The sequence below is a fragment of the Hippoglossus hippoglossus genome, chromosome 6 (genome assembly GCF_009819705.1).
Source record: "Hippoglossus hippoglossus isolate fHipHip1 chromosome 6, fHipHip1.pri, whole genome shotgun sequence".
In the NCBI taxonomy this organism is placed as follows: Eukaryota; Metazoa; Chordata; class Actinopteri; order Pleuronectiformes; family Pleuronectidae; genus Hippoglossus; species Hippoglossus hippoglossus.
Window position 1 is genome coordinate 1602897 of NC_047156.1, and position 26267 is coordinate 1629163.

Below are 26267 nucleotides of genomic sequence, written 5' to 3' on the forward strand. Positions count from 1 at the left end.
TGTAAATTTCTGCAAATAATATGTCCACTGGCCTCAGACTGACTGAGCACAATGCTTATTGTCATTTTGCTGCTGTTTTGTTGAATTTTCACTTAATGATGTTTCCTCCAACTGTACAAAGATTTAAAAAATCTAAATATGAAACATGAGAATATGACAAATGGTAAATGATAAACACTGAAGCACTGACACATCAGTGTGTGTGAACCTATGTCGGTGTTGCCATCTAGTGACTGAAACCAGGAAGCAAACCGATTCAAAATATTTCAGTAACTGAACCAATTTCTGCGTCAGGACCAGAAAATATAGTTCAAACAAATAATTGTTGGTGCTATGTGAAACTTGCTGATCCTCATATATACAGTTAATCATGGATTTAATAGCCTAATCCAAGTTGAAGTCATTAAAACTGATAGCAGTAACATATTTTATACACATTTATAATTACTCTAGAGAGTTTTAAGTTTCAATTTCTACTGTTTCAACTAAATCTTGAGATGCTGGTGACATATTGCATTCCATAACCTGACCTTTGAAGTTATGACATCATTTCATATAAGTTAGTGTGGAAAAAGTATACATTGAGGATCTATTAAGTATTTTATGACCATTAAGATATATTTTTTAATTAAAAATATAATATAATATAAACTAGTTCATGCAATATAATATAATATAATTGAATCTGATATTACATATTTTAATATGATATAATATTACATAGTATTTCTTTTTCCTCACCTCATCGCGCCTCCCCTCAGCTCGTCGCCTGTTGATGACGCATGTGTAATGGCCGCTGTCGCTGTGCGGTGCGGGCAGTTTTAATTCCTCTGCCTCAGCAGCCGAACTAACGCATCAGTATTTATCTCAGGCCGCAGGAACGCGATCAGCCGGAGAGGGGACTTCTCACCGAGGCGCTGCCGTCTTTACACAGCTCCGGGTCGGCCAGGTGAATGAACGTGTGCGGTTGTTAGCGGTTAGCATGAGTGCGGCTGCAGCCGTTAGCTTAGCTCCGGGGAGGGCTGCATTGTTAACAGGGACCCGGGACAGTGCGCCACAGAGCCCGCTCCCCGCCGCCGGCTGTGTCCTGTACCGCAGCGGGGGGTCGGTGCTCCTCTCTGCGGGGGAGCCCCCGCTCGGCGGCGGCTGTGCGCTCGCCCGTTAGCCCGGTGTGCGGGCGCTGCGAAGTTCTGGGGCCTTGTTGCCAACTAGCGCGACTCGGCCGACAGGAGAGTTCGCGGCCGGTGCAGCTGCAGGTGAACGTGTGTGTGTGTAACGCTCAACAACTCGGCCGGGTTGTGTCGCCGCGGACACACAACTCCTCACACACGTCCGCGGTCGGTCGGGGGGTTCGCCGCTGGGGACGTTAGCTTGATGGGAGCTGTGGTTTCTCACTTAGCGGAGAAGCTAGAACAACAAATCCCGCTGTCAGTTACCAGCGCGTCGGTGATCAAAGTCGGGTTTGATTTAAAAACAAACACAAGTTCCGATGCTCGTCATTTAGTTCGAAACCGCCAGGGATCGTTTCCCAAGAACTTTCAAAGTTTGCTCTCATCTATTCTGTGTATGATTCAGTCTCATCTAATGTGTGTGTAACATCAGGTTGTCTGTGTAAATAATCCGGATTCATAAACAATGACTTTAAAGTCGAACTGAAGTATTAACCTGTCAGTTAATCCTCTAGCCTCCATCAGTGTGAGCTGTAGGTTGTATTTGCAGTAGTAACTTTGGCTTCTAATTAAATAAAATGTTATTGGTCAGTAATCATACTGTTAAATCTTATGAATACTGGTAAATTTATTTGTTAAAGTATAAAGCGACAGTCAGAGATCCAGTCAACAAGTAACTTCTTGACTGTTTCTAACAAACTGTTTTTTTTCTTCTTCTAGAATATTCTCTAATGGATTCCCCTGAAAGCCCTAACCAGTCCCCCCAGTCTCCCGAGGAGGAGAAGGGCTTTTCCGACTCTGAGCTGCTGGATTCTTCCGATGAAGAGGAGGACAGGGTCATCTCAGGCAGCGAGATCCTCAATGAAGAGGACAATGGAGAGCTGCTTGACGAGGACGAAGAGCCAGTGGAAAGCCGGCGAAGAGGTTTGGAGGTGGAGGAGTTGGACGAAGAGGACGAGGTGGTGCCTTACTTCGTCTCCGACCCAGAGGATGAGGAGCCTGGCGGGATGGGACAGGAGGATGAGACCATTGTTCTGATGGAGGGGGAAGAAGATGGTCCACAGGGGCACCAGTTAGATGGAGAAGAGGAGAAGGAGGAAGATGAGGAAGAGGACAGGGTCATTGACACGCCACAGTCCCCCGACTCCGAGCCGGAACAGGTGAAGAGCTTCACTGATGAAGACAATGGAGAAGATGGGGAGGAAGGATACAGTCACTATAAAAAGGATGTCTCGGCAGAGCCTAAGACACCTGAGGTAGATGAGGAGGAGGAGGAGGAAAAAATCGAGGAAGAGGAGGACAAAAGGATGAAAGCTGAAAAAGAGGAGAGTAGAAGACCTGTCACCGTGAAGGAGACGAACGTCGACTCAGCTTCTGTTTCCCGGGAGCTAGACGAGCATGAACTGGATTACGACGAGGAGGTCCCAGAGGAGCCCAACATCCCTGCACACGAGGAGGAGGAAGACGAGGAGGATGCAGAGGAGGAGCAGAGTGAGGACAAGATCATTAAGAAAAGGGAGAAGAAGCGTATTCTCCCCCCGTCTCCTAAGAACAGTGACTCCAGGAGATCAGACGACTTCAGGGGGCCTGACAGGATGTCCAGAGACTCCTTCAGAGACAAGAAGAAGGACGAGGATGACGGAGAGATTGATGAAGGAGAGATTGATGTAAGTGTCATAGTTTGGCTTTTAGTTATATGTTGATCAGTGTGAGGTGATTGGAAAAATGCCTCCATTGTCATATTCAGAACATTTTCTCATTAATACAAAACTCTGGAGATAGGAGCTGTTGAACATGTATACTGCAAGTCATTGCAAACCGTGTGTGTCAAACTAAAGCTCATTATAGAAGCTACATCATGTGATTAAGTGTTTCTTTAACCTGGATAATGCGTATGCCTTATTCTTCTAATATTTGCTCCTCGTTCGGCTTTTGGCCCTTTGCTTCATTTCCCCCCCATTTTCGTTCCTTTCACCTTAAATTCTGTCCCATCAATAAAGGTCATAGTGTCTTGAAAATACCTTTTTGATAAACTCTCTTGTGTGTTTGGCAGGACGATGACCTGGAGGAGGGGGAGGTCAAAGATCCCTCAGACAGGAAGATCAGGCCACGTCCCATCTGCAGGTTCTTCATCAAAGGTAGGTGATGGAGAACAGATGGTAAACCAGCGCTCGGGCTGTGAAGAAGCTCTGGATGTAAAAATGTGATCTGATCAACTGAACCAGAAGTTCAAACAAACATAATGTACTTGAGATAATTACACTCTATAGAATGTCTCATGTATTTATTGAACACGGTCATTAGAAAGAAAAGTGAAGCTTGGATGTAACCTCAGAGAATCTGTACGTCCGACCTGCACAACGTTCAGGAGGACGTTCTGCTCATTCTGTCTAGTTCAGCACATTCTCAGCAGGTCTGGTCTGTTGATCCTCAGCGTCTCTGCTGGGTTAACGTCTGGTCTCTGACTGGCCTCCTCCAACAGGTGGATTGTCTTTGTTCCGAGTCCTTTTTTTGTAGATGTGCTTTGATATTCCGGGTCTCTGTCGCTCTGCACCACCCGGCTTTCACTGAGTTTCTGCTCTCAGCCACTTTGACATTATCCTCGATGCTGTCGAGCTGTGTGGAACTTTCTATGATTTGAGGGAACTTGTTGTTGTGCAGTGTGATGTAAACAGCGGCTTCCTTCCTGGTGTCCATTCTTTATGCAGGTTAGAGCATGTGAGGAATGTCAGTTTGTTTAAGCTCTTGTCATGGCAGCTGCTCTCCAGCAGGGGGAGTCAAAGTACTTGATATAGATCTCAGTGTATTTTCCCTCTGCTCTCAGTAAAACATGAACTTAATAAGAAACTATAAAGTCTCATTAATGCAGGTGTCAGGGACAAATATAAAGTTTCATCGGTCTATTTATTTCCAATCTTAAGGTGAGAAATTGATGGTGAAACACGATGAACATTAATTTCTAGTGGTGCACCGATGTATCGGCCGTATATCGGTAGCGGCCGATATTCGCCTCGTTTACTGCCATCGGCGTATCGGTAATAAACTTGACTTTCACCGATAACATTGGCCTATGTTCATTGGTATGTTTTCTGCAGCCTGCCAATCTGGCATCCAGAATATGGTACACTGACGCCGGGTTTACACCGGGCGCTGAAGCGCCGCGCCGCGCAGCGCCAAGGAAAGCCAGGCGCCTCCCATCCACCCCCCTGTTAAACCTTTGTGCGGTTCACATGGGCTGCGATGCGCCGCGCCAGCGCCCTTCACCGATGGTTTCGGCGTGCGAGCGAGCGTATCGCGCCAGGAAACAGACTGAAAAATGATTTTAAACGATATAAATGACATATTTTATATGATATAAATGATCAAATACGCATCCCATACTTTGTATTCCCCTTCTGTTGTCCTGGAGTTTAAATTTTCCCAATTTTCCCAATCACATAATTAAATGTCCCCCTCTGCCCATCCACTACAGCCACACAAGCAGTCATATAGATAAAAAGAGAGGGGGGGGGGGGGCTAAAGGCTTGCTTGGAGAATACGTCATTTACCCCCGACACCCGACATTGAACGGGTTACATACAACAACAAGCGGAGAATCGCGGGCTGACCGACGCGGAGAAATGCGGGTCCAGTGTGCACATGCGCAACAGGTACTACATACAAACAGCAGAGACAATGTCGGCAGCGTCGGCGGTGTGGGATTTCTTCACTGTCTCAGAGAAAGACATGTTCAGCCGACATTTCAAGAGGGGGTAATACCACCAAGGATTTCAACATGGCATCTGAAGTTACACTTGTCACTTTTTCTGTTTTTCATATTATTCAAGTAATAAACAAATATCGGCTATCGGCTAGATTGTTGTTTTAAATATCGGTATCAGCCAAGAATTTCCATATCGGTGCATCCCTATTAATTTCTATTTTTCACACGTAGAAATGTGGAACGTGTTTGCAGCTTTAAAGTTTCACCTGATTTACAACTGGATTTGTACCAGGACTACAAATCACCAATGCAAGAATTCATGTTGATGTCATTTAGCTTATCTCCTGTTGACACTTCTCTCTCAAAAGATCATATTATTTAATCAATAATAAAAACATATTCTGTGTCTAATTCTTTATTTTTTCTTATTCTTTTCCAGGAAATTGTACCTGGGGCATGAACTGTCGGTTCATTCACCCCGGGGTCAATGACAAAGGTAACTATTCCCTCATCAGTAAACCAGACGTCTTCTCACCTAATGGAGCGCCCCCTGGTGGACCGCACCCTCTCATACCCAATAACCCCTGGGTACGTCTCTCTTCCACAGATCGTATGTTTGCTTTGTGCTCTAACGTTGATACAATACATAAATACTGAAGCCACTGAAGATATGAAAACATGATTATATTGTGAATGATCTCCGCCTCCTGCACCTCCACAAACTGTGTCACAGAACATCTGTTGATTTAGTTTGTTACTGTTTTTAGGCCGGACCAGCAGTGGAGGAGCTCCCTCCACCTCCTCCCCCAGTGGAGCCCCCTGTGGAGAGTGCATGGGAGAGGGGTCTGAGGCACGCCAAAGAGGTAAACGCTCCCACCGTCTCTCGCAGAGACATTTCATTCCACTGGGCTGTCGTGATGCTGAGCCTCAGTAGAAACTGAATGCAGCTGCACTACATTTTGTTTAGAGAGGCTTCAGATTTGGAAGAGCTTGAAAATTGGCAGGTTTTGCAGTTTTATTGAGCTATATTTAGTTTTACAGTCGTTGAAACATTGACAGTAAAATACACTGTTGCTTGTTTGTTAGGAATAAACCGTCCTGCTTATTGAGTCTTTCTTACTCCTCTGAAAACGGCCCCTCTGCGGTCGGCCCCTAACTGGCTGTGGGAGATTATTGTTTGCATGAACCTGTAATAAATCATAATAGGAAGATTCATTCTTTTTGCACGAGACATTTAAGGCGTCTGTTTCCTGCCGTGTCACATTATATGGTTTTATGACGTCAATAGGTTTCGCTACGTGCCATGAAAACACACTTACTTCTGTGTAGTAAATCTCTGTCTTTACCAGAGCTGCCAGTGACACTTTACCGTCAGTGGACTGTTTAACACACCCCCTTGTATCTGGTTGTGTTTCCCACAGGTGCTGAAGAAGGCCACCATCCGTAAAGAGCAGGAGCCGGACTTTGAGGAGAAGCGTTTCAACGTGACCATCGGGGAGGACGAGAGAGAATTTGACAAGGAGAACGAATTCTTCAGAGAACGCAGTTACCGCATCATCAGAGAGTAGGAGCTGAATCATAGAATCTCTCTGTAATCTTGAGGTTGAATATTCTGCTGGTTGAAGCAAATAGCTGTAGATCATCCAGTGAAACCCTGCTGCAACTCGGCCTCCTGCTGTCCCCACTGCTTGGACATTCCCCATTTCTCTTTTGTTGTCCCTCTCTCACACATTCCTCTTTCAGAAGTTTCCCTAAATTCACTTGACAAAAGCATTACACCACAAACTTGACCTATAGCAATATAATGTTGTTGGCACCACCCAGCCTGAAGCACTTACGTTTTTCCCCTGTTCCTAAAAGTAAGACACTCATTTATTATTTGATAAATGAATAATGGAACTAGAAAGAAACCGAGCTTTTGGGATTTGAACTTAGTCTACCTCCACACTTATACTTTTTCAAACTTAAAGCGTTATAAAATGAAACCTATCTCCACTCAGAGGAGCGTTTCAGCTCCGTCTGGACGTCCATACTAATCTCTTTACATGTGACACTGGTCGTGTGGTGCAAACAGGAAGCAGGTTGTCTTCACTGCAGTTGGTCAGATTGATTTCAAACCAAAACGGCGTCAGCAGCATTTTCCAAAGGTCATTTTTAGGGGCTGCACCTCTGTGTATGCCAGGCGTAACCATAGTAACCACGATGAAACAACGTGGACGTAGCCTGATGTGGCCGAGGTCTCACTGCTCCTCCACCTGATCTACAGCTTCAGTCTGAAGAATGGCTGCATAGAAAATAATCCAAATGTGTTTATGATTGAGTTGTTTTCACTGATACTCATCTGTTTTTCTTTCGCAGTGAAATGGAGTTCAGAGATCCGATATATGGGTAAGTGTTGACTAACATGGACAATCCTAATGAAACTAAAACATTTTAGAAGCTAAATCTTTACTAGAAAATGTTTTGATGCCACGTGGAACCAAATCTGTACAACATTCTGTAAAAGGTCATTTAGAAACTAACCATTAAAACCAGTTCTCTTGTCCTATGCTTGTGTATAATCACTCTATAAGGAGCCCTTGTGAGCTGTTGCATAATTTCTCAAACGGGTTTCCCTCTGCAGTGACCAATATAACGATCCGTACTACGACTACGAGATGGAGGCGCTGTGGCGAGGGGGCCAGTATGAGAACTTCAGAGTGCAGTACACAGAGGCTCCACTTCCTTACCACTACAACGTGAGTAACCTCCCTATTCTGCTCAGAAGCTTTCTCTGTGTCTTTTACATGTTCACATACCGAGTGTTTCAACAGCCACAAATACAGTTTAAAGTCCTCCAGCAGCGACTGCAGGCTCTGGTCTGACCCCCCCCGCTCTCTATCCTCCTTTCATGCTTTTACTCTCTACTGTCAAATAAAGGCATTCTGCTCAAAATGTTTTAAAAAAGAAATGCCAGAAACTTTCACTGATTTAAACAGACGCAAGGACGACCTGATTAGATTTGTTTTTTATCATAACTCAAGAAATTAGACACTAATTAACAGTTAACACTACAGGCTAAAGGTCAACAACAGTTTCCTGATTTGTTGGCAGAGGTGAACTATCACAGGTGGTAATCCTAGTGATTCATAGTCATTCAGTATATAACGATTAATGGGGCTGACACACATACAATTCATAGTAAAATAGCAAATCTCTTGCTAATAACTGTGAATATCCATCTCGCCAGGAGCGTGAGCGCGAACGCGACCCTCAGGACCGGCACCGGGACCGAGAGAGGGAGAGAGATCACCGCGAGCGGGAGCGCCGGCAGCGAGAGAGGGAGCGGGAAAGGGAGCGCGAGCGCGAGAAGGAGCGAATGCGGCGGAAAGAAGAGTGGGAGAGGGACCGGATGAAGCGCGACGAGAAGGAGAGGCCGAGGATGCGACCCCCTCGAGACGCCAGGGAGAAGAAAGAGGGAGACGACAAGCTGAAACCTCGCTCTCCCCTCGACCTGCCGCCCAAGTACGTTTGAACTGATTGTTTTTATTTTGCAGAAAAGTTATTTGACGTGTCCACACACGGAAAAACCCTCTTAATCATTAGTGGTTTTGTTTGACACAGTTGTCTTTGTAATTACTGGGTGTGGTTGACAGATAACTTTGCTTTTATTTTTTGCTTCATACATTTTACCTTTTTGTTTACGCAGCAGTAAATCATCGCGTCCCATCAGTTAAAGATATTGATGCGTGTTTCCGGGTTAAATAATCATTTTAACAGTGGAAAATTTAAGTATGTTCTCTTATTGAGCCGTGAAAGGAAGGTTGCACAATGCAGAAGTTTTACGCGTGTGTCAGTCCCACATTAAGGACATATATTGCATGTTGTTGTGGGAACTCTGTCACAGTCTTTGTTGACTAATTAAAGAGGGTTAGTCATTTGGGTTTCAGTGAGTAGTGAAAACATCAGCGGTACAGTTTCCTGTTTGGGTTAGGTTGTTGAAGTAATCTAGTTTGTGAATGGGAAGAATTGTGAAACAAAACCTTATTCAGATAAATATATTTTCCATATCCTGGTGGAGAGTTTCAGTCAAATTAAGTGTTTGTGCTGCTGAACACACAACGTTTCATCATAATGAATGAATGCTGAACCCTCCGGTCTGCATGTTGCATGGTGTTGTAGTCACTCATTCTACGTCAACACTGTTTAACCCATTAAGACCCGAAGCACACTCTTAAAACCTGAGGCTCTTCTGAACAGCCGACAGAACTTCCAGCATTTACAAAACTTTAATTTCTCAGCCTCTGAAGGAGAAAAGACAAATATTTGTCATTGCTGTTGATAATTGATCCCCCTTCTTGGTCGTCCTCCAACATGTTTCTTATTAACTGAGCCTTGGTCAGCAGGTATTTTAAATGTCAATGAAACTCAGTTGTGACCTGCTTCAATATCGCCGCCCTTCCTTAGATCGTTTTGCAGGATATGAGCCATTTCCCATGGAACAGTTTGCCTTTCCCCGAGAGTATTTCAGCAAATGACGACAGTCTTGAAAACGATGACGTATGAAACACGCACGTGTGCAAATGTTGCACCCGGTCTTCAAGGTTTATGCACGCGTATGATTCATCAGGTCTCAATGGATGGATTTTCAAGGCTGAATATTCATAAACATAAAGGTCATGTGATCAAACCCGATAGTTTTGTGTTATTCTGTCAAGTTTAAGAACACAAAAACAGTCCAGACACATTTGCAGTCATTTGTTGTTGATTGACTCCAAATTGTGAAACCAGGCCAATAAGATTCAGAATTTGCTGAACTTGCTGTGACGCTCAGGTGTTTGTGTTCTGGTGCGGAGCTTCCTATGTCACTGTGTTAGCACGTGAAACTGAGCGGATCGTGTTGGAGATGGAGCGAATACATGTTCTAAAAAACCTTCAGTGGAAAGGATTAGAAGTCAGAGGGTGTTGCTATAAGCTTAGATTTCTAGGGGGGTGCACGTCAGCCTGCAGATCAGTGCACGTTACTACACCTACCTATGGCAGGAATATCAATTGGTCTTGGATGTAAGTGTTTTTATTGTTATGATTTTTCACTACTCACCTTTTACACAATTTCTGTTCAATTCAGTCACAGGAAACTAATCAGCTTTGACTAATCGTTCATTTTGGATAACTGGCAAATCAAAGAATTTCACATCTCATACAATAACATTAACATTAACGCCTTAACACACAGAATCTTTGACAGCTTACAAATGTTACCGTACAGTTCATATATCCTCTCATAATTCAGAAGTTCTTTTTTACAGGTTAAACGTGGAACAACAAAGTTCCCCAAAATGCTAATTAAGCACCAACATGAACTTGTTTGCTTTCTTCGGATGCATTTAGATTTACTCCTTTATTGTCACAAAATTTACGACAATTAATAAGTAGTGATCCCAGTCATTGCTAAAAAGAAAACGCGCCTCTGGTGTTTGTAGCAGTGCAACAATAACACATCCTCTGATTGCATCACATCACTGCGACTCGTGCATCATTCATTCAACTCGTCAGTCATCCGGCTTCGTCTATGGAAAAGCAGTCGTCCGTATTTGGAAAACTTCCACATTGTTGTTGACGAACCTTCTTGCCTCTCGCCACTTTATGACTGATAACCCCACTAGTGGGGGCACATATTTCCATTGTTTTGTTTCGCTCGTGCTCTTTGAAATTGCGGAACCTCTGCAGTGTCGTCAGCCCTGGAGGCAACAACGTGGCCGTTGAGGCTCCTGACACCTTATTGGAGTCGACACCCATGTTTTGCTTTTGTGCTCAGCGATCAGTGACGTAGAAACATGTCGGCAATATTTCCAGCTAGAGGCGATGTGGAAATCCTCTCGATTTGAGGAAGTGATTCACTCGTCTTAGACGCAACAACTGGAAAACACATCCCAGGTCAGAAATTCCCAGTGAGAGCTCTTTAGTGTTCCCCAGTAGAAAAACATAAATAAAAAGGTAAACATTTAAAACTGTAACTATATTTCTATAGAGGGAGTGATGCGCAATTAGTTTAATTGCAGTCGTGATGTTAGCCTGTGTAATTATATAACCACAAAGATGTGTGATTTATATAAGTAAACAATGTGGGTGGTGTCCAGCTTTGTTTGTCACGTACTATTACACACACACGTCTCAGCTCCACAGTTTTTACTGTCATGAACAAATATAAACATCTGTCACTCTTCAACTATAGACAGACGTGAAATCCCGCCCCTGCCTATAAACATAAACATACTACCTGTAACCCACAATAATACAAAATAGAACGTGTAATTGACAGATTTTTGACTTTTTTAGTTTATACTATATATTCTATAACCCATTTTCCACTGGTGAAAACCCCCATTATCATCTGTCTTTTGTCTGCACTGTGAATAGATGAAATCACTCCCGGGTCAAATGACAGTAGACACCCAGGTGATCACAATCATTTCTTCTTCTTTTGCACATTTCTGTTTGGTGTTATAACGTCAGGGAACTCCCGGGCTCTGGCACGAAAATAGCCTTGCGTGTTTGTGTGTTTATTCTTTTTTAAACATCTTTTAGATTAGCGTGTGATTTGCAAAATACAACACTGGCACGACAGCACGGTGAGAGAGCTCCTGGTCTTTCAGCAGGTTTGTAACTTGTGTATAGCTGGTATGAGATATATTTATAGTATAGAATTTTAACTTAAATTTAAAAGATTTTTTATTTATTCACTTTCTTATGTGCAGTAATAAAGATTTACAGCATTACTGCGACTGCAGAAGTGACATCACTTCTGTATTGTCATTCCTAATTCCTCTTTGCCCCTAAATGAATGTAAACTCGTCTTCCTCTCCATCAAGTGATGAAGTCATACACGCTCGCTCTGTCCCTCTGAATTTATCTTTTGTTTTCATGCACGATTTATTTCCACTTCCTTCAATTCTTTTCTTTCTTTGTCTTCTGTCAATTATTCATAATCACTTTGGCAAAAACTCTTAATATTCAGTTAATTTTGTGTTTTACTGTTGAATGCAGAGGCGGCTGCTCTATTTAGTCTGAACCTGCTTCAGCCTGTACTTTTTAAACACCTGCACTAAACTCACTAATAAACAGTGATGTGAGGTTTGAGCCGAGTTCAGCTTCACTGTTTAGTCTGCGGACACCGGACGAGTTCCTCAGGCTGATTCATTAAACACACAAAGTTCAGAAAACGTCAGGTCACCTTCTCCATGGGCTTTATAAGTCTATTTATAGATTATACGCCACTTCCTTTTTTTTTTTTTTGTTATTTCTTCCTCAAAGGAAACGTCATGTTGATAAGAGTATATATTACAGAGCTAAAAATAGCACCTGTGTTGTGATTCTATTTTTAGCTCCGTGTTTGACACGGTCACTTGTTTGCTCTTGCATCACAGCAGCGGAATTTCTTATTCACTGACGTGTACCTTTCACACACACCTGCATTGCGTGTGTGCGTGTGTGTGTACACAATAGGCTGCCCATTCATTTGTTTTGCTCGTGCACGATGTGTAATTCCAGGTTTGTGTCCCTGTTTAAACCGTTTGTGCAGCACATTGTTTAAAAGCAGTCTGTGCTGTAATACTAAACCACAACATGCTCATCATGCCACCTGAGAGCGCCGGACCTTCGCCGAGCAGTAACGGATACACAGATATGGATCTTCCCTCAAAGATTCTGCAACACAGTGGGAATATCCACTCATCTCGTTAATTTCCTCAAACAAATATTTAGAGAGCCCCTTGAAGATCTCAGCGTCTTCTTCACAAAAAGTAAACATCAGTCCATCTGGTGGGAAATCCCAATGCATGTTGATGGTAAATGTCGTGGCTGTGATCCAGTTGTTATCCAATCCATCTCTAATCAGTTCCCACTTACAGCAGGTCTGTGATGTATAGCCACGCTGCCATAGGAGCAAATTCATTAGTTTATAATTTGATAATATATTGAGCAAAATACCCAAAAATATACAAACAAATGTATGAATTTAACCAGCAAGTCCTCCCCTGTTTGTCCTCAGCCTGTCGCAGTAGTTTTATTAAAAAGACCAGGATGTGTGAAGGAACATCTTTGCAGTAGACTGCAGTTGAAATCTTGCCGACTTGTTCTTCATGCATTGGCTTCTATGGGGTTTTCAGGGTTTTTAATGAGTTGGTGGAAAGGGTTTGATTGATGAAAGAGGAACAAGAGAAACAAAAGGAAAAACAGGCCTAGCGGCAGGTGATGTGATGTGCACGTGAATGCTCGGGAATATCCAGTTTACTCATGTGAATTAGATGTTCGTGGGTTTTTTCTGCCACGTGTCTCTAAACGGCCGACCTTTTCAATCTTCTCAGCAGGCCGATGGAGCCGCCCTCAAAGAAGGAGATCGTACCATTAATGCGGCGACCAGATGAGTGGAAGGACCCGTGGCGTCGGTCCAAATCCCCCAGGAGACGCGCCGGGTTGGGCTCTCCCCCACGAGGCCGCCGGCGACACCGACCCTCAGGCTCCTCCGTCTCTCTGTCCAACTCCTCCAGGTAGGAACACCTCCTCATTCACGTCGTGGTTATTCTGCGTCACTGTGATGGTAAATTAACGTATTTTGTGAATTAATTATCTTGCTGTGGGAAATGATCAGATAATGATAAAAGTTCCTGTTAATCGGAGGATTCACCTGCTACTGAAGCCTCCTGAACTGGAGTTTGTATCATGTATATGTGCTTAGAGTTGAGATCATGAATCTCCTGTTGTCAGTCGGGTTTTCTACTAGATTCATTTAGTTTTTGTTTGCTTGTTATCGATTTAGTGATTTATTAACCTGAACTAAATGTCCTCTTTCTCCCTCTGTGTGTTTTCTGCAGGTCCTCGTCTCGCTCTTCATCCTACACAGGCTCTGGGTCGTCTCGTTCCCGCAGCCGCTCCTCCTCGTTCAGCTCCTACTCCAGCCACTCCTCGCAGCGCAGCTCCTTCAGTGGCAGCCGCTCCAGGTACGTAAAAGTACACGCCCACAATATACATTCAGAACATCAACGTTTTTTTTTCCCTGAATGGCGTAAAAGCAGCTTTATACAAACGTTGCATACTGTGTGATCTGGTCTGATCTTAGGATTAAACAGCATTATGCCACTATAAGGGTGATTGTTGATCTTTCAGGTCTAGATCATTCTCAACGTCTCCCTCACCGAGTCCAACAGCGCTGAGGAATGCTAAGAATAAACCAGAGCCCCCCCCTATGTTAACTAAAGGGTAAATCCTTATTACTTGCATCAATTTACATTATTTAATTCATCAGTCAATTCTCCAGCATCATAGCTCATCGTGCCTGTCGTGACATTGCATGTGCTCACTGCTCCGTCACCGTCTTCACGCTTAAACAAACAAGTGCGTTTTCCCTCCTGAAGCATGCCCCCGAAGCCGGGCGCCATGCCCCCGCCTCGCAGGGAAAAGCCTCCCATGAAGAAGGCTCCCAGTCCTCCCCCGCCTGGTGGGATGCAGGGCCGGCCTTCCAAACCCATGCAGGAGGGAGGCAAGGCCCCCACCAATCCCCGGGAGCCCGGAGGAGTAGGTGGCGGCGGGGCAGGCGGCAGTGGAGCAGGTCGCGGAGGAGCAGGCGGCAGTGGAGCAGGTCGTGGAGGAGCAGGCAGCGGTGGAGCAGGTCGCGGCGGGCCGGGCGGCGGTGGAGCAGGTCGTGGCGGGCCAGGCGGCGGTGGAGCAGGTCGGCCCCCACCGCTACGGGAACCCGGAAAACCCCCCAACCCCAGGGAAGGAAGGCGGAAAGAAAGGCAGCAGCGTCCTCCCCGGAGGTACGTGTCTCTCTTGGTTTTGTAGCTTTGAAACTGTAGTCTTTGATATATAAAGGAATGCGATTAATGGCAGGAATCAGGAACAGAACATGTTTTTTTCCACTTGTATGGTTCAAATCCAGTGTGACCAGTGACATCAGAGCCTGTTGGAGGCGCGTGGAAATTCTGACATTGTCAACATTTTTACTTGCCATTAATCACACGTGGGAGCCAGAGAAAGTGATCACATCTGTTTCTTATCAAACCAAACAATGCATCAATGCCGCAAAGACAACAAGGAATCTGTAGCACGTGTTTCATCCATAGCGGCATACATCACTGCGTTTCACGGGGGGGGCGATCATGGCTGATAGTCATCAAAGCCTTGAGGACATTTCTGGAATGTTGTCTTTAAAGATAAATCATTTGGACGAAACTGTCTTCGGGACATAAAGAGGTGAGGAAATCTGTCACTTGTGCTGCACTCACAGCAAACGGGTGCAGAGTGAAGCTTGTGCTCCTCCTACCAGGTTCCCAGCTGAAGTCCTTACTGCTGCATATCTGGACGTCTTCACCCCGTTAGTGCTTTTTATTTCTGTCCTGCTTTGTGTGGACTTTTTCTTTTTGTCCCCGGCGACACGTGCAAAGCGTCCTTTGGTCTCTTAAAAGGCGCTTTATGAATTCAAGTTATTATCATTGTTAATATCTGCAATGAATATTTTAACAGCATAAAGCAAATTCTGTTTTATTTGATGAAAAACACTGACCATAAAATACTATGATGATATTATAGCGTAATGACGCAAGTTCACGAGCAATGAACTTAATTGGAGAGAATATTCAGTCCGACATTTGAATTAGTATTAAAAATATAAAATAGGCTAATTAAAAGGTTTAGAATATATGTCCAGCTCAGTAAACAGGATGATAATGATTTAAATGAGCTTTTTGCTTTGTATTGTATTGGGTTAGTATCACAGTGTTTCACATGGGATTGTATGTGTTGAAGCTTTTTTCAATGGGTTGAAATACGTGTCTCATGAACTCTGGAGCGAATCAAACCAACACAAAGTAAAGTGAAGGACTTAGTATATAAGAGTTAAAGTCAGCAGGAGTGTGGAGGACGACACTCCGACTCTGACACGGCACAAACACAACCGCTGCTCCTGCTCCGATCCTGAAGCAGCTGTAGGATGAACACAAGCTTTGTAACTTCACTCTCTGCATCACAGGCTGTTTATTAAAAGCTCTGCACACAAACAAAAAGTGACAGTGTATTGTAGAAGAGTTTGAGGGCGACTCACTAATGACAAGGAATAAATCTGAAGCATCAACACAGGGCGAGAGAACACAACATTACAAACAGGCAGGTTTAGAACGGAGAGTAGTTGGATTGAGTCGTCCATAGATCCACTGCTGGTGTCGTTTCACTCGACAGGAGTAAAGTTCTGACTTAAAAACAACCAGTCATTGAGAAAAGTGTTGAAGCAGCATTCATGAATTAATCTTTGAATGTTGCATATCACAGAAATAATAACAAACTTATACAACAATCCCACCATTAGATCTTTTGTTTTGCATACTTTGCACTTTTTGGTGTTTTGCAGACACCAAAGTACGATTTGTGTTTCCCTCTAAATGACGTCCGAAACAAAATAAGATTAAAGTAAGTTTTTGAACTAAAGATTTTAAAATCTGAAAGACTGAAAGTGGAATGTCATCGACCTCTCGGCCCCAGATCACGCAGAGTTTTCATTGTGTCTTATGTCACTGGATTAAAAACAACCTGGTTGTCATTCCTTACAGTTTCCTCGTAGCGCCGTGTGGGCGAAGCAGTGGAACTCTGGATGTGGTGCCATGAGTTTCTGGTGTGGGTGGGAGAATGTTGTCCTGCCGGCCTCTGCTCTGTAAACAAGCATGAAATTTGCAAGGGAATATGTCAAACAGATAAACCTTGTAAAACACCAGATAAAACACATCTCTATTTGCATATTTGGGTCTGAGAGACACTGCAGCCGTTCACTTTGGGAGAAAAGTTTAGAGATTGTGTGTGTGCGACGGAAAAGGGAAAAGAGCTGTTGTTGTGTCAAATTGTTTGTGTGTGTGTGTGTGTGTGTGTGTGTGATACCTCAGGCAGACGGGAAGAGGACAGGGAATAACAGCATGGGGTTGTTTCATCTTGGTGTGTGGGTGTGAGTGTGGGCAGACTGGGTAGTACTGTGGAAACTATCCAGCAAAACCAGTTTGTTATGTTCAGAAAGGATTTCCCTGGGATTGACATAAGTTGTAGTAGTGATACTAGATGAGAGCAGGGATAGGGCTCGGTAAATTAAACAATAACTCTAATTATTGGGTCCAGCCAGTTGGAGAGTGAAGCTGAACTGTAGATCCGTTAAAAAGACTCAGAAGTTATTAAAAACCAGAGTTTATCTCCAGTATTCAGCAGGAAGTCTGAACAGAGTTTGGTGGATTTGTTACAGCAGCAGCTTTCTGCACATGTTTATCTTATAAAACGGGACCATGTTGTATCACAATAAAATGAGACAATAACACCAAATTAATCTAATTTTCTTAAACATGTAGGTAGCGCGTCGGACAAATCAGCTTCTTTGTTTTAGATTAACTTATTGTCCAGTTTCCACTAGGGACATTTTAATCGAATGCCCATCCCTAGTTTCCACAGTCAGATAGATAAAAGATAAAATGCTAATGAGTTACTAATAATGTGACATTTATTCAGATAATCATTCTACAAACGTGACATTAGTCATAGTTTGATGTTACTTTCGGCCCGACCCTTTTTAATGGGTCAGACGCAGGAGTGGTTCAACAAAAACAGTTAATTTACTATTCTCTTCCGGTCTTATCAGCTGAAACAATACCGATGTTTTCAGATACTCAAGAAACACAAGGCATTGTAATGACGCACACTGCAACTGCACAAAGACTGGAAATGACTGCACGGCCAATCGGCCGACGATCTGGCTGCTTGGACCTTCTGTCCGAGCTTTGCTGAAAAGTCCTGGCGTACTTAGGTGCAACGAAGCAAAGCCAAGATTCGTTTGTACATCTACAACTTCTGCACTCACTCCCGGGTCATGACTCTGCAGGGGACACAGTGTTTTTTTTTTTTTTTGCCGCGATCCTGACGTTGCACCGAGAGAAAACAACAGAAATGCAAACATCCGTACTTGCAATGGGAAAGGAGTCGATTGCCTTTTCAGCTCTTTTACCTGCGTTTGAAAGACCTTCTTATACATTTCAATATCCACAGAAGCTCCACTGTCGGTGCCTTTTCCAGCGTTAGGGTTTGTTTGGCTCTGACTTCAGCCCTGTGGGTGGGGTAACATGTTGTTAGTCAGCATTTCCCTGATAAGGTTTATGAAGTGAGCTCACCGGCCGGCAAACTTTCAGTTCCTCTGAGATAAAGTTGCTTTCTGTCCTTTAGGCTCTGACATCATTTGTCCGGGCGAAGTAACATCAGATAGAAGTTTCTTACCAACTTGCGTCAAAGTTCCGCCACTGTTCTTCTTAACGGCCTCTGTTCGTCTTGTGGAGCTATTGGCTGATGTGAATTTAAAGGGTCAGTTGGGCCTTCGCGGAGCTCTGAGCTCCACTGAGGGACATTCACTCTTGTTTTTCCATCGTGGGTTTTTTTCTGTACAGGTGTGGTGCTGAACAAGAAGCTGGGTGTTGCACTTGTCTTAATACCGTGAAAAGCTTCCTGTTGTGTTCTCAGATCTTCCTCTCTCTGTCTCCTCAGGCAAACTGTGAGTGGGAGTGTCAGTGGAAGCGGTAGCAGTTATACTGGTTCTAGCTCCCGATCCAGATCCTCCTCCAACTCGCTCTCAAAATCCGGATCCAGAAAATCCAGGTACAGTGAAGCACCGGCCTGTGGCCAGAGGCTTTATGTTTGCAGGTTGTACGTCCATATGTATGTACTTCCTATCCTTATGAACATGATATCTCAGTAACACCTCGAGGGAATTCCTTCAAATTTGGTAAAAATGTTCAGTTGCACTCACAGATTAACTGATTAGATTTTGATGGTCAAAGGTCAAGCTCACAAATCGATATCTCAAATCATGTGGACATCGGTTACATTCATTTCAAGTCACTGTTCCAGCTAAATATCCCAAAATTTAAGGTACGATTTTTCTAATCTGGATTAATTCTGTATTCTTCTCTTTTGCTTTCATGTGCTGTGTCGAACCGTCCAGGAAATCCAGGTATGATCATTATAAGTCAGGCCGTGTGTGTTCATACCTGTGTGTACATGTTGTGTGTACATGTTGTGCGTACTGTAGGATAACCGTTTGTCACCTTACCACAGATCGCTGAGCGTGAGCAGCGTGTCGTCGGTGTCGTCGGCGTCCTCCAGCAGCAGCTCCGTGCGCAGTGCGGACTCGGATGACATGTACGCCGACCTGGCAAGTCCAGTGTCCTCTGCCAGCTCCCACTCGCCCGCACCCAACCACCCCCGCAAGGAGCGAGCACCCGTGAGGGAACGGCCTCCGCACGGAAGAGACAAGACCAGAGGTAAGTGAACAAAGAGCAGACTGACACACAACACTGTCACATTCAAGTCGTAAATAAAGGATAAACAATGTCTCCGTAGAAAATAATGAATGTGGAAAAAAAAGCTGCTACATCTTCCGTCTGTTGCACGTAAAAGTAGGTCGATAGTAACCGTCGGGTTTTCTCGGGTTTTCTCGTCCTCGCCACAGAGAGACCGTCAAAGAAAGACGAACCCTTCAGGGATGATCGCAGGAAGCTGGACCCGTCTGGAGCCCCCCCCAGGGGAGGAAACCCTGTGCCCAAATCAGGACCTGGTAACAGGGGGGGGCACCCAGCACACCCCCCTCCCGGCAACATGGGCCCCCCTGGAAGCTATGGAGGTTCAGGTTCCCACAAAGACATCAAACTCACTCTCCTCAACAAGGTGACTACTGCTTCCTTCATCACTGATCTGCGTCCACGTGGCCAGTTTAGCTTCATACCTCTATGAAACAATGTCTCTGAATAGAATTGGTTATTTGAGGTTTGAATTCTGTTGTGTTGGTAACATTAGTATATTTTTTTTAATGGTACATGTTGTGTTATTTTCCAGCAGCAGGGTGATAAGGGCAGCAGGAAGAGGTACCTGCCCGCAGACAAAGACCGGCCGGGATCCCCCGTCAGCAAGAGGATGGCCATGTCTCCAGACCGAGGTGAGATTCATGAGGAGCGACGTCATCACATTTCACTCACACACACGTTCACACGGACTCGAGGGAGAACTGAGTCTAGAGGTCAGAGGTCACTGGGATTTCATACGAGTCTGGAAAACAAAGGAATGTAGGCTGAAGTTCCTCTGGAGGCAAACAGCCGCCAGATGGTGATTCTGGTTGTTGATGCCAACGTTTGTGGTGAAATGGCAGCTAAATCGTTTTTACTATTTAATAACTTAATTAATATGAAACCTCAGCTGGTTTCAACTGTTAAAATGTTTGATTAGTTATTATTTAACTATTAAGTCAATACTTCTTTACTCTTAATCGGCTGAACTATTCTGGGATATCAGTTTATGACAGTATTTACTTGCAGCTAAAAATAGAATTTTCATGAGTGATTAACGAAGATTGCATCAACGATGATGACACTCACTACGTCAGCTGTTTCAAACCTTCAATCATTTCCTTCCTCTAACTATGACTGGATCTGACCTGCATCGGTCGGACTTGTTTTTCAGTTTTCTTCCGTTGATATTAAAGCTCTGGAGGAACAGTGTTAACTCTGCTGAGAAGAGAAAGTCAAGTTGTATTGATCTTTCTGTAGGTAAAAGATATTCTGTTGCTTCTGATGGTCGTCAGGGAGTTTGGAGTCTTATCAGAAACGCGTAGCAGCTCTTATCACGGTTTTCTTGAAGACAATCGACTCTTTTAATCTGCTCCCTACAGATTGTTCGACGTCTGTCTCTTGTCACTTTGCTCAGGCCGCAAAGTTGATTTCATGGGTTTTTCCCCACAAGTGTAATTTCTCTGGTATTTAATTTAACATCCTGCAGCTCTGGTTATTCAAGACAATTGCATCCACTAAATTCATATTTTCTCTGGTTCTGAGTCTTCTTCAATACAGCACCATGTTCATTTTGAAATGATCCCATTTAGAGTGATAGAGACCATAAAGCACCGTCTGTGTTGGGGGGGTGGAGACCGTGTGATTGTGCAGGGGGTGCAGGGGGCAGGTGAAGGTCGTCGGAGTCAAACACCTCCGACGTCTTCATGGCTCAATCACTTCTTCTGTTTCTGAGCTGGAACTACAGGGTTGTTGTGAACAGCTTAGCAGTGAATTTACTTTACAAGCCCACATCCTGAATTGCTTCACCTAAAGTGGAAGTGGAGACATTTCACCAAATCTCCATTCGACCTTTGAAAGAGACGACGCAGCAGTTTTCCTGAACCACAGTGATGTAAAACTCTCGGCCTCATTTCTAAACCACTCATCCTCTTTAACTTTCACACTTGTGTTTTCAGGTCGTGATAAAAGGATACCGGGTCGACCCCCGCTCTCCCCTCGAATGGATCGACCCAGAGGCCAAGGCCCCCGACCCTTGCCCCCCCACGGAGACAGGTTGGTGCAAACCACTGCATTTCACTGACATCTGACCTTTTGACACACGACTACAGAAGTGGTAAAAGTGGCGTTAAAGATGGAAGTGTGGAAAGTCTGTATCGCCTGCACTGATCTGTGTTGACTCAGCAAACACATCAGGGTTTTCAGAACATGAAGTTTGGGCAAAATGAGGAAGATGCCACAGACGTGGAAGAAACACACGCGTGTCACATGTCTGCACGTGTTGTTACATTCAGTTGCTCTGGTAAAAAATCCCCACAATGAGAAAGGTGGTTTATAACATGAAGCAGATAAAAGTCTAATCTCTTCAGAGTACCGAGAGTAAACAATGTCCGATAAACTCTGACAGGTTTCAATTTCGGGTTCTGTGAAAATCATTAAATGAAAGTGGCTGGATTAATTGTTTTCCTTTTTGTTTTGGTCACTTTCTGCTTGTTTCTGAGTTGTTTCTGTTTCTAAAGAATGTGACCTCATCTCTTTCTTGTCTCTTCCAGAAAACGTCCTCTGTCACCAGCCCCGAAGTCGTCTGGCAAAGCCCCGGCGGCGCCGTCAGGCAAACCCGCTGCTCCAGGCGCTGCTGCGGCCTCCGGCTCGGCGTCGGGCTCCAACAAACCCAGCAACACACTGTCCCGCCGCGAGGAGCTGCTGAAGCAGCTGAAGGCCGTGGAGGACGCCATCGCCCGCAAGCGAGCGAAGATTCCCGCCAAATAGAAGGACGCCCGCCCCTCGGCTGTCTGCCTGCCTGAGCTCCTGCGCTGAGGCAACAGTGAGGATCACGGGGTGGAGGTTCCCCCCCCCCTCCGCTATTAGTGGATTTGTAAAAATGTTGTTTGGTTCATGCTGCCACAAAAAACATCTCCTGCTCGTCTGCCTTCAGAGGTTTGACTCGGCTTCATTCGAGAGCGCCGCTCGCTCCCACACATCGGACGTTTGCCCCCCCGTCAAAGTCTCTGAATGTCCGGCTGCAGTTTTACCTCATCGGCGAGAAACGGGAGGGAACATGTGGGTGTGTGGCGAGGGAGGGGCGTCTCCGTGATGAAGCGTGTACGTCACAGAAACAGAAGGTCGTGAGGTTTTCTCTGACCCTCCAGTGAAAAGGGAGCATCTTCCTGATGCGCTGTGATGAAGCAGATTTATACATATTGATTCTACTTCTCTCGTCTTTTATTGTCTCGTCCTCTCACATCTTTTCTTTCCTCCGTGGAGCCGTGTGACCGACGGCTTCACTGCGCTTCTTTGTACAAAATCTTGAGTATCTGTATTCAGCCCCCGAGCCCGAGCTGTGTCCACGGCGGGTTCTTCCTCAACCAGTGACTCATCTGCGTTCTGTGTGTTCGCTGTCACACCTTGTACAATAATAGCAAGTCATCAGATTCTTTTAAGGGTATGATTATAGACGATAGTGATGTGAAATATTGCTTCTTCTTTTTTTAATCTGCAGCATTTTGTTTTCTTCTTGGCTCTCAAGTCATAAAACCGAAGTTTTATTTGTGTCATGTTTTTAGTTGGAGGAGTGTGAGCGGTGGAACGGGGACATTTAGAGACCAAGATATGTCTTGCTTTTGTGACAACAGCCTTCGAAATAAAACTATTTTGATAAAGAGGAGCTCGGCTGACTGTATTTCTTTTCTCCGACTGAAACAGAATGCGTTTCGATAAAGTGAAATATTTGTGGGAACGTTAAGACTCTTAATTATCATCAACATAAAGAATACACGCATATATAAATGACCGGTTTTCACTCGGGGCTCAAATCTCTTGTAGAAAGTTGATCCGTGGTTTTTGAGGAGCTCGTCTGCAGCAGCCAGACGACGTGGAACAAACCCGTCGTCTCAGCCGCGTTGCATCAACACGGTTCGTTCTGTTTCACTGTCGAGGGTTTCGTCTGTTGAAACTCGCCTCCTTTCTTCGGGTGTCCCTCTCGTGCCTCTGCCATTGGTTGGTTGCAGCTTCAGGTCAAAAGGGAAAATAAGACGTCACCTCCACCAAGGAGGTTATGTTTTCACCCCTGTTTCCACTTGTCTGTTAGTTTGCTTGTCAGCGTGATTACACAAAGAACTATTGTAAATTATTCACAAAGAGGAGGTAAGGGAATGGTCAAGTCAACTAATTTGCATGTGAGGTGTTTTACATTATACAGGAATTCCCATGAAGCCTGTGACCTTCTGAACCGGTGAATTTGTTTAGGTTTTCCACAACATGAATAAACAGCTCAGTGGAAGCTTAGAATCAAATATCACTCTGAGAGGAAAACAGGAACCACAGCAGCAACATGTCGAGTTTGTAACTTCAGTAATGTCAACATGTTGTGACGTTATAAAGAAGTGTTTGCATTTGGAAAAAGTAAGAGTAAGAAATCAAAACAGAAACCCTCCAATGAGCAAAAATGAGACGGATTCATTAAATGTTGGATCAGAATACATCAGGGGAATCACTCGGGTTCATCTTTGAAACGCAAATTTGCACCATTGACTAATTTCTAATCTGCTTCAATGAGCTTTGAGGTGATGAAGACCTGCAGCGTTCACAGGCTCCTCTTAGGTCCCGTCTCCCGACTTGTGAAGTCGTTGCTCTGACTTCGTTGTGTTCATGTGCTTCGAAGTCAGAATGTGGAAACACATGGACTCCTCTCTCCAATAGGGACATAATAACGGAGAGCAAAGAAAAAGAATCAGAGGTGAAAGGCCGATTAATACTTGATCATAAAAACGTATGCATCGGCCAAAAAGAGGTGACGGAGCTTGTGAGAGACAGAAATAGAGTTTGTCATTGGAAACAAATGCACTTTCACGTTTAAAAGCTACTGTTATGATTATGATTATGTAAAATGATGTGAAATCGCTGGCTCTCATACCGGTGTACGAATCCAATGACTTCACCACCTCTGCAGGGTTTTCCTATTCTGTCAAATGTTTGAAGTGTAAAGTCAACAATCCTCATTGTTTAATAAGTGTCTCAGTCAGAATGTGCTGAAAATGAAACTGTGTGTGTGTGTGTGTGTGTGTGTGTGTGTGTGTGAGTGTGTGTGAGTGAGAGGGGAATGACCTCTTATCAACCCGAACGTGATAAAGGGAAATTTAGCATTAACTTTCTGGTCAGTCCCTCAGAATGTGTTGAATGCGAAGTCTCCACAGACGTGTCCACGCAGAACAGGGACTTTTGGGTAAATGTCAGTTTTCATGCTCTAATGTTGAGGAATCACTGTCCTCAGATGGTCCATCGCTGCTGCTCCTCTCTTCAGCCTCTGTCTCCAACACTTGGTTTTTGCTCCTGTCTCTTTAAAGCCCCCCCCCCATCACCATAATGCATTTACATGTTTAGAGCTTACTACAACAGTGTGAAGTCAAACTCCCGTCCATTTTCTGAAGAGAGATTTTAATTAGCAGCCGTAATAATTTAACCATCCATGGTAGACTCACCACAAAATTGTGAAACAATGTTATTTACTCCTGTAGAAGCCACAAAAAAATACTACACTTCGCACAATTCTCAGGTGCAGAAGTGATCGGTAGAAATGTTAACGTTGTCATGTTGGATACGATCTGATCATTCAGCGTCACGACATTAGGTTACTGCACTTTACACTTTATGAAACACAATCTACAAACATACACAAACTACAATATATTAAAACACTGTAGCTACAAGGTTCAATTCGAGAAGAAGCAGGAAGTCGTTGGTAAGAGATCATTGCAATGGTTTATGGGATGTGTCGTTCTTGAATCTCATGGGTTCTTCGCTGGCTCAGACTCCTCCCACCAAGAGTCCAGAAACTCCTGGTAACACAACGTCAACCAGTGTGTGGTGTTTTAATCCTGTTGTCACGTGGACGACACATCAAACAATCACTGAGACCATGAAGTCATGACACAACCTCAGGATTTACACACAGATTCTTTCTCAAGCTGCGCAGCCGGGAGCACAAAGCCTTTCTAACAATGGCCGTCACCTTATCGGCTTCAGGCTGTTTCTGGGTCAGCTCCACAAACCTGAGTGCAGATCAAAGAACCTAATCAGTCCTGATATTGGATCAAATATCCTGTTTCCAAACCAACGACTTCATCTGAAATCACAAAGATCTTCAAACTTCTCTCGTTCTCCAGTTTAAACAACTTTCTGACCCAGTTTATCAGCGTGTGATGATGTAAAAACACAAGTGTCTTTTTATTCTGTTTTACATGTGAACTCCACAGATCTGAGATCTGAGGGATTCAGTTTTGTATTTTCTTCCTCGTTTATGTTGGTAAATAAACTTTTTTATTAGTCATCTTTAATTTTTGAGTGAAATAAGTAAATCTATATCTGGTCATTTTAATGAGTATCCTGAATAAATAAAACAACATTTATCTCCAAGTTTCTGCACTTTTTACTACAATACAATAAATCTAGTTTGAATTGTTACATCTATGAATAAATTAAATTAAATTGATCTCGAAGTTCTGAAGTAAACAAAATCATTTTTTTCCAATTTAATGTCATTTGCATTTCTTTATTCATTATTTAGCCAAATCACAACATACATATCTAATTAAATACAGGTGGTATTGTTTTATAAGCTGGAGAAAGACACCAGAATCAAATAAAGTTTAACTTTTTTAAATTCTGAAATTAACAAATATATACATAAATTATTTGATGTATATTTAAATTAATTGAAGTAAACACGTAAATAAGTTGGGGTAAGGGAATTAATATATTGATATTGATTCAAAACAAATACATGAAGAAAGACATAATATCTATATATCTTCTGTAAAGACAGAAACAGTTCATACTTGTTTCCAACCCAAACAAGAACATTACATCATCATTTAAGTTAAGGCAAAGTAAAATATGTGTGTGTGTGTGTGTGTGTGTGTGTGTGTGTGTGTGTGTGAGTGTGTGTGTGTGTGTGTGTGTGTGTGTGTGTGTGTGTGTGTGTGTGTGGGCGTGTGCGTGTGTTCACTTTCACTCAAGCAACTAAAAACTCGTTCTCACTTCCTCGTGCCGCCGCCGGTTTTTCCCAGG

General features: G+C 43.9%; 1 protein-coding gene across 8 annotated transcripts; it reads left to right on the forward strand.

The window, feature by feature from the left end:
* Positions 1 to 765: 765 nt before the first annotated feature.
* On the forward strand, positions 766 to 22866 carry zc3h18 (zinc finger CCCH-type containing 18). 8 transcript variants are annotated; one of them, XM_034588331.1, is made up of 21 exons: positions 767 to 949; positions 1890 to 2836; positions 3223 to 3307; positions 5312 to 5460; positions 5640 to 5735; positions 6294 to 6436; positions 7231 to 7260; positions 7496 to 7610; positions 8102 to 8376; positions 13218 to 13400; positions 13725 to 13850; positions 14017 to 14109; positions 14262 to 14502; positions 14554 to 14666; positions 18409 to 18519; positions 18866 to 18874; positions 18979 to 19184; positions 19373 to 19587; positions 19756 to 19855; positions 21161 to 21257; positions 21755 to 22866. In XM_034588331.1, exons 2-21 carry the CDS (start codon positions 1901 to 1903, stop codon positions 21969 to 21971), a joined length of 3540 nt encoding a protein of 1179 aa, XP_034444222.1. In that variant the 5' UTR covers positions 767 to 949; positions 1890 to 1900; the 3' UTR covers positions 21972 to 22866. The 8 variants fall into 8 exon arrangements, with proteins under 8 accessions (XP_034444226.1, XP_034444222.1, XP_034444223.1 ...); XM_034588332.1 differs by having other exon boundaries at positions 14262 to 14472; XM_034588335.1 differs by having other exon boundaries at positions 766 to 949; positions 14265 to 14666; positions 19759 to 19855.
* The last annotated feature ends 3401 nt before the right edge of the window (positions 22867 to 26267 follow it).

Bases quoted from the DNA above. Each gene is read 5' to 3' on its own strand.
- zc3h18 (XM_034588328.1), top strand. From the start codon at position 1,901: ATGGATTCCCCTGAAAGCCCTAACCAGTCCCCCCAGTCTCCCGAGGAG. The intron at 19,856-21,160 runs GTGAGATTCATG...TTGTGTTTTCAG, and splicing joins GGCCATGTCTCCAGACCGAG to GTCGTGATAAAAGGATACCG. The intron at 21,258-21,754 runs GTTGGTGCAAAC...TGTCTCTTCCAG, and splicing joins TTGCCCCCCCACGGAGACAG to AAAACGTCCTCTGTCACCAG.